The following is an 8,589-nucleotide window of genomic DNA, read 5'->3' as shown; positions in this document are numbered from 1 at the left end:
AGGCTGAAATGTAGGCAAAGAAGAATACTAACAAATGGGAAAAGGAGGCGGCTAAAACGTGGGTAAAGAAGAAGGCTAACGAGTGGGTAAAGGAAGAGGCTAAAATGTGGGCAAAGAAGGCTAACAAAATGGTAAAGGAGAAGGCTAAAATATCGGCAAAGAATAGGGCTAAAAAGTGGGTAAAGGAGGCTGAATTGTGAGCAAAAAAAAAAAAAAAGAATGCTAAAAATGGGTAAGAAAGGAGGCTAAAATGTGAGCAAAAAGAAGGTTAACATGTGGATAAAGGAGGAGGCTAAAATGTGAGCAAAGAAGAAGGGTAACACGTAGGTAATTAAGGAGGCTTAAATATGGGCAAATAAGAAGGCTCATAAATGGGTAAAGGAGGAGGCTAAAATGTAGACAAAGAAGAAGGCTAACATATGGATAAAGGAAGGAGTCTAAAATGTAGGGAAAGAAGAAGGCTACAATGGGTAAAAAGAAGGTTAAAAAGTGGATAAAGAAGAAGGCTAACATGTGGGTAAAGGATGCAAAAATGTAGACAAATAACAAGGCAAATAAGTGGGTAATGAAGCAGACTAAAATGTTGAGAAATAATAAGTCTAACAAGTGGGTAAAGAAAGAGGCTAATATGTAGGCAGAGAAGACGGCTAACAATTGGGTAAAGGAGGCTAAGATATGGGTAAAGAAGGCTAACAAGTTGGTAAAGATGGAGGCTTTAATGGAGGTAAAGAAAAAGGACAAAATAGGTAAAGAAGAGGTTAAAAAGTGGATAAAGAAGAAAGCTAACAAGAGAGTAAAGAAGAAGGCTAACAAGTGGGTAAAGAGTACTAAGATGTCGGCAAAGAAGAAGGCTAACAAGTGGTTAAAATAGGTGGCTATAACGTGGGCAAAAAAGGAGTATAAAATTGTGTGGAGGATTATTTTTTTATTTTTCTTAATCTTTTGTTTGCCAAATCCAGAGAGAGAGAGAGAGAGAGAGAGAGAGAGAGAGAGAGAGAGAGAGAGAGAGAGAGAGAGAGGTAGTTAGTGTATCGATTGTTTGTGGTGGGATAGACTGTTGGTATAAATGAGATTGTTTGTTTATGTTTTAGTTAGGTTACGGCAGTGGTGAATGTCTTGGGTGAATGATTATTTTTAATTTGACTGCAGCTAGAGGCAGGTGTGAATGCTGGACTATTATTATTATTCTTTATTACCAGCGTGGAAGGGATTAGTTTATTTTCTGAACCGTAATTCCTCCTTTGAGAGAGATTTTTTTTTTTTTTTTTTTTTTTTTTTTTTGTGAAATTCACTGTTGATGACTTGGCCTGGAACTTATTATATTTAGACTGCTCTTTGAATCGACGATTGTTGATGACCTGGCCCGTTTACTTCCGATTGCTGTTGATGATGATGATGATGATGATCTTGACACTAGTGACTCAAGGAGTTGAGGCCGTTATGGCAAATTAAGAGACTCTCCGGTTTATCATATAGTGGTAGTTTGCCTATAAAAGACTGTTGGCCTTTGTGTGGACGGTGTCCACTCAGAAATATAAAAAATATTTCTGTTTATGTTTGTGGTTGTGGTTTATTTTAGTTTCAAGTTTTGTTAGGGTTTATTTAATGGCTGAAGTTTTTTTTTTTTTAATTAATGTTTATTTTGTGATAAGCTAAGATTGTAGTACTGAGTTGTGATTATTTTTTTTGGTTATGGGATATGGTTGGTGATTTTTAGTATTAAGTGATTGTTTTCGTATTAATGAATATAGTTTTAAGGTTATGGTTTGTTTTTATGTCCTTTTTGTCTAAGAGTCCAGTTTTTGATAACGTAAGGGGAAAGTTTGTGTTGCGGAGACAATTGTCAGTTAGAGTTATTCAAGGGTGTGGGGGTTGTTTTGCAACATCCCGCCACATTATCTTGGCGCCCGAACAGGGACTGCCGAGGTGGGATAGGAAGCTGGACTCTTGGACGAAGGACGAAATTAGGATTAAGGTTGATGAAAAATGGAAGAGCAATTAAAGTTATCAAGGGAGGAATTGCGGTTGAGTAAGGAGCGCGAGGAGAAATTGTTGCAAGAGAATAAGTGGTTACGGTGGGAGAATGAGGAGATGCATAGGAAACTGAGAGAAATTCAAGGAACTGTAGAAAGAGTGGAAGAGGGTGTTGAGATAAGGATGCGTGAGAAGGAGGAACGAATGGAAGCTATGATGGGGCAAGTAATGGGAATGATGAAAACTTTCATGGGTGAAGGCGCAGTCGGAGGAGTGGCCTCTGCTACAGGCAAAGGGATGCTGGTGGAAGAAAAGGTTAAGGTAAGTGATAATGGGCGGAAGTGATGGTGATAGTAATAGTGATAGTGAAGTTAAAGGGACTAGGCATAGTAAGGATGAACAGAAATGTGATAGGAAGAATGAGAAGAAAGGTAAAAGTAATATGAAGAGGGAAAAGAAGAAAGGTCAGGATGAGAACGAGGATAATCGTGAATGGGTGAAAGTGGTGAGTAAGAATAGGCCTCGGAAGAGTATGAACAAGGATAGGAGTATGAGTGTGGAATTAAATTCTTTATATTCTAGTGAGGAAATAGGATACAAGAAGGAAGGTAGCAGTGATGAGAGCAGTGAGAATGAACGTGATGTGTGTAAGACTGTGTTTATGAGAGGGGTACCTCGGTGTGAAAGGTTCAATGAGCATAGTAGTAGGGATGTATATGAGTTTTTCAAGGAGTATGAGAGGTATTGTCAGGATAAGTATGGTGATAGTGAGAGAGTTTGGGCTGGGAAGATAGGAGAATATTTGACTGGGTATTTGTTGACGATGTATGGTGTGATAATGAGTGTAGGTGACGTTGATTATGAAAGTGTGAAAAAGAGAATAATTGAGCAGGTTAAATTTTTGAAAGGGAGTGTTAGGTATAAGCGTAAGAATGATTTTGATGAGGCACGGATGAATGCAGGAGAAGCGATACCGATGTTTGTATGTAGGTTAGAAACTTTAGCTAGGAAGAAGTATGGGGATGAAGGTATAAATGAGAATAAGGATTTAGTGAGGAAGTTTTTGGCTTCTGTGCCTGAGTATGTTGCCGAGTTTATTAATTTGAGATGGAAGGAGAAAATGAGGTGGACGAATGAAAGATTGACATGGGATAATATTTTAGAGATAGTTGAGGATTATTTAGTTAGATACGTGCATGAAAGAAAGGAAATCTGTGAGTGTAATGACTGGAATGGAAAAAAGTGTAATAGAATTTGGTAGTTATAAGGATGCAATTTTGAGAGGGCCAATGAGGATAGCTGATCAGGTAATATATAGGAGTGTCATGGCAAGTACCGGAGGAACTGTGCAAGCAAATCGTGGATTTGGGCAGGGTAATTGGCGCAATAGGGATAGAAGTGTGAGTGTGCAACGAGGTATGTCAGATAGTCGTGTCCGTAATGAAAAGTGATATAGGTGTGGAAAGGAGGTCATGAGAAGAATGGGCTCTAGGTGCTTGTTTTGGATGTGGTGAGGTAGGGCATAGAATTAGCGAGTGCAAGAAAGAGAGAGTGGTAAAATGTTATAGGTGTGGTATGACTGGGCACATAGCGAGTGGATGTCATAGTAATCGTATGAATGTGATTTGGGGTAAGTGTGGTAAGGATGGTCATTATGCTAGAATGTGCAAGGAGCCGCTTGGTAAGTGTACTAAATGTGGTGTAGATGGGCATATAGCTAGAGTATGTAGGAAGAAGGGATTAAATCAGCCAGGATGTTCGGGAAACTAGAGTGTAAGAGGGTTCAGCTGGGTGAGTCCTCCTGTGTGTGTGGAAGGAATAGGATCAATGTTCGTAAGAATGGGATGAATAATTGGTTGGAAATGAGTAAGTATGAACCTAGTATGCATGAGAAGTTAGGGCTGGAAAATAAGCAATTAGTCTTAGTTGAATATAGGAAAAAGAAGCGTTTGAAAATTTTTAGTGAGGATAAAGTGCAAGGGAAAGTTATAGGCATAGGTAGGAACCAGAAGAAGTATGACAAGGGTGTAAATGTGCAAGTGAGTGTGGAAGATAAATGTATTAATACAGATGAAAAGTGGCCGACTATACATGATACATATAGTGTGTGTGGCTTTTCGTTAGATGATGTAAAAGAAAGAATGAATAGCACAAGAGTGAGAGATAGGAGAATGATAGGTAGCATGAATAAATCTTGTCAAAGTTGGGAATGTTTTTGATGAAATGGATGAAATGTTCACAGAAATGAGTGTAATTTAAGGGCCTGATGAAAACGAGGTAGACGGGATTGTACATGATATATTAGATGATAGGGATTTAGATAGGAATAGTGTTAATGTAGCGAATGATTGTGATAAGGAAGAAGTGAATGAGAGAGTGTATGAAGGCCCAGTTACTTGGAGAAGAGGTCCCGTTCCCGACTGCGACGGGGTAATGAAAAAAATAATGTAAGTGTTGTGTGAGAAGGATTTGGCAAAGTAAGGGGAGGAATGTGGAGGATTAATTTTTTATTTTCATTTATCTTTGTTTGCCAAATCCAGAGAGAGAGAGAGAGAGAGAGAGAGAGAGAGAGAGAGAGAGAGAGAGAGAGAGAGAGAGAGAGAGAGAGAGAGAGAGGTAGTTAGTATATCGATTGTTTGTGGTGGGAAAGACTGTTGGTATAAATGAGATTGTTTGTTTATGTTTTAGTTAGGTTACGGCAGTGGTGAATGTCTTGGGTGAATGATTATTTTTAATTTGACTGCAGCTAGAGGCAGCTGTGAATTGTGGACTATTATCATTATTCTTCATTACCAGCGTGGAAGTGATTGGTTTATTTTCTGAACCGTAATTCCTCCTTTGAGAGAGATTTTTTTTTGTGAAATTCACTGTTGATGACTTGGCCTGGAACTGATTATATTTAGACTGCTCTTTGAATCAACGATTGTTGATGACCTGGCCCGTTTACTTCCGATTGCTGTTTATGATGATGATGATGATGATCTTGACACTTGTGACTCAAGGAGTTGAGGCCGTTATGGCAAATTAAGAGACTCTCCTGTTTATCATATAGTGGTAGTTTGCCTATAAAAGACTGTTGGCCTTTGTGTGGACGAGGGTGTCCACTCAGAAATATAAAAAATATTTCTGTTTATGTTTGTGGTTGTGGTTTATTTTAGTTTTAAGTTTTTTTAGGGTTTATTTGGTGGCTGAAGTTTTTTTTTTTTTTAATAATGTTTATTTTGCGATAAGCTAAGATTGTAGTACTGAGTTGTGATTATTTTTTTGGTTATGGAATATGGTTGGTGATTTTTAGTATTAAGTGATTGTTTTAGTATTAATGAATTTAGTTTTAAGGTTATGGTTTGTTTTTATGTCCTTTTTGTCTAAGAGTCCAGTTTTTGATAACGTAAGGGGAAAGTTTGTGTTGCGGAGACAATTGTCAGTTAGAGTGATTCAAGGATGTGGGGGTTGTTTTGCAACATCCCGCCACAATGGCTAAACAAAGAGGTTAAAAACTAGGCAAAGAAAAAGGATAAGTGAGTGAAGGAGGATAAAATTTGGGCAAAGAAGAAGACTAACATGTGCATAAATGAGGAGGCTAAAATGTGGGCAAAGAAGTAGACTAAAAAGTGAATAAAGAAGGACGCTAAAATGTGGGTAAAGAAGGAGGCTAAAATGTTGCCAAAGAAGATGGCTAGCAAGTGGGTAAAAAGGAGGCTAAAATGTGGGCAGTGAAGAAGGCTTATAAGTGGGTAAAGAAGGAGGCTAAAATGTGGGCAAAGAAGAAGGCTAACAATGGAGTAAAGAAGGAGGCTAACAATATGGTAAAAAAGGTTAACAAGTGGGTAAAGAAGGAGGCTAAAATATGGGCGAAGAAGAAGGCTAAACTGGGTATAGGAGGAGCCTAAAATGTGGGCAAAGAAGAAGGCTTACAAGTGGGCTAAGAAGGAGGTTAAAATGTGGGTAAAGAAAAATGCTAACAAGTGGGCAAAGAAGGAGGCTAAAATATGGTTAAAGTAGGCGGTTAAAAGGCTGGTAAAGAAGAAGGTAAAAAAGTGAGTAAAGAAGAAGGCTAACAGGTGGGTAAAGGAGTGTAAAATGTGGGCAAAGAAGAAGGTTAACAAGTGGGTAAAGAACGAAGCTAAAACGGGGGTAAATAAGGAGGCTAAAATGTGGGCAATGAAGATGGCCAACAAGTGGGTAAAAAATGAGGCTAAAATGTGGGCAAAGAAGAAGGCTAACAAGTGGGTAAAGAAGGAGGCTAACATGTGGGTAAAGAAGGAGGATAACATGTGGGTAAAGAAGGAGGTTAAGATATGGGCAAAGAAGAAGGCTAAACTGTGCAAAGGAGGAGATTAAAAAGTGGGTAAAGAAGGAGGTTAAAAAGTGGGTATAGAAGGAGGTTAAAAAGTGGGTAAAGAAGGAGGCTAACAAGTGGGTAAAGGAGGCTAAATGTGGGCAAAGATGATGACTAACAAGTGGGTAAAGAAGGAGGCTTAAACGTGCGTAAGGAATAAGGGTAAACTGGGTAACGGTGGAGGTTAAAATGGATAAGTAAGGTGGTTAAAACGTGGGCAAAGGAGGGTAAAATGTGGGTCAAGAAGGAGGCTAAAATTGATATAGAAGGAGGTTAAAAAGTGGGTAAAGGAAGCTATTGTATGGGCAAAGAAGAAGGCTAATAGGATGATAAATTGTCTGTTATAATGAAAAATCTGTAAACTTGATCGATGAAGTTTTCATAAAGAACATGTTGAACAGACACTCGTTTAGAGGTTTTGTCAAATCTGCTTTGTCAAACGGAGGAGAATTTTGCCAATTGGACATTTTGTCAGACAGACATTTTATTGAGCAGAAGTTTTGTCCAGACTTTTTATTAAACAGTTTTGATGAAACATTATTTTTTGTTAAACGTGTCTCGCCAAACGAATATTTCGTTAAACAGGTGTTCCGTCTAGAAGATTTTTTGTTAAATAGGTATTTCGTCAAACGGGCATTTCGTCAAATGGCCATTTCCTTAAACGGGTGTTTCTTCAAATGGGTATTTTGTTATACAAGGTTTTTGTCAAACAGGCGTTTCATTAAAAATATGTTTCATCAAATGGATATTTTATTAAACGGGTGTTTCGTCAAATGGGCGCCTTACCAAATGTGATTTTGTCAAACATGTATTTTGAAGAACAAACTTTAGTCAAAGGTGTTTTGTTGAATCAAATTTTTACCGTAATAAATTTTTTCCAACTAGATAGGTCATACACGGTAGGTACCAAATCGAATATTTTCTACTTGTGAATCATCAACTTCAATTAAGCTAAACAAAAACAGTCTTCCTCATGTTACACACAATAACAGAACATTAACTGGTCAGCTTTAAGCAAAACTGACAATAAAGGGACCAGCCATTGGCAAGAAGGTATCCATCCAAGGTTGACATTAATGTATTAATATACCCTGTCTGTTTACGCCTAAGTTATGTAGTGAATCGAATCTACGTCTTATGTAGGAATTCAATTAGCGGTCCCTATTGCATTGTTAATGAACTGAACTGTCTATTATATAGATTTCACAGGCTACTGTAACAATCAATTATGATATTACTATATAACCTTACTTTTGATTAATCCTTTTTTATCAATTTAATCATATCTTGAATTTCAATATCATGGTTATTCTTAATTACATTACTTTAAAAATATTTAAGTCTCCTCATATTCCATGTGGCTTGCGTCCCTCTGATTGGACATTTCGGAGCTAAATTATATGTGGAATAATTTCCTTTCTGCTGCATAAACCAAGCCGCCTTAAATAGTCAATATTGTCAAAGCTTATTCTTCTTTTCATCAACCCAAAACTGGGTTTAGTGAAAATTATTTTAGGCAACCATTCAGTCTACAAATTGATTTCCAAGAAACATACCCTTAAGATATACGTGTTTTATTGACTAATTTTAAAATGTATTATTTAGTTTTTAATGTAACAAGATTTGCATGTAACTAAAGTTTTAACTAAAGTGAGGTAAAACGCAAGGAAGCTGTGCAGTGAATGAGGAAGGGAAGGATATGGGGAGGATCCTTGGCCTCCATTGAAGCTTTCTCCAATATTTAGAATATCACTAAATATAGTGTTCAGGTTTTCAACGACCGAATTAAGTTCTAATTAGTAACGTAAAACCACCTGGAAAGAAAAATATTTATAAGGGTTCTACAAACCATAACTCTCTCTCTCTCTCTCTCTCTCTCTCTCTCTCTCTCTCTCTCTCTCTCTCTCTCTCTCTCTCTCTGATATCTGCAATGTAGATATCAGAGAGAGAGAGAGAGAGAGAGAGAGAGAGAGAGAGAGAGAGAGAGAGACAGAGAGAGACAGAGAGAGAGAGAGACTTTTGGAAGGCTACGTGGGAAAGTTTCTCTGCTTTTTAAAGAAAAATGAAGAGCTACCATCAAACGATGCTAGATGGAAAGGGGAAAAAAACCTACAAGAACATGGAAATTGAAAAGGTATCAGGGGAAGAGGGGAATATAAACGAATATATCATGTTTACATACTGTTCAAGAGATTTTTTATTTTTTTATTTTAAGGTGAGCGTTCCCTCCAGTTCTTTTTGCGCCAAGAATTTCATTTTCCCTCTTAATTTGCATC

The 8,589-nt window shown here is 37.6% G+C and overlaps 1 protein-coding gene across 1 annotated transcript; it reads left to right on the top strand.

Annotated features, from left to right (window-relative positions):
- The first annotated feature begins 2,305 nt into the window (after positions 1 to 2,305).
- Positions 2,306 to 5,864, top strand: LOC137626234 (cylicin-2-like). The gene is made up of 2 exons (XM_068357307.1): positions 2,306 to 2,621; positions 5,689 to 5,864. The coding sequence occupies exons 1-2, from the start codon at positions 2,306 to 2,308 to the stop codon at positions 5,862 to 5,864; spliced, it is 492 nt and encodes a 163-aa protein (XP_068213408.1).
- Positions 5,865 to 8,589: the final 2,725 nt, after the last annotated feature.

Source organism: Palaemon carinicauda, chromosome 33 (assembly GCF_036898095.1).
Source record: "Palaemon carinicauda isolate YSFRI2023 chromosome 33, ASM3689809v2, whole genome shotgun sequence".
Taxonomy (NCBI): domain Eukaryota; kingdom Metazoa; phylum Arthropoda; class Malacostraca; order Decapoda; family Palaemonidae; genus Palaemon; species Palaemon carinicauda.
Note: the sequence above shows the minus strand (reverse complement) of the source record. Positions and strands in the feature narration are given on the sequence as shown.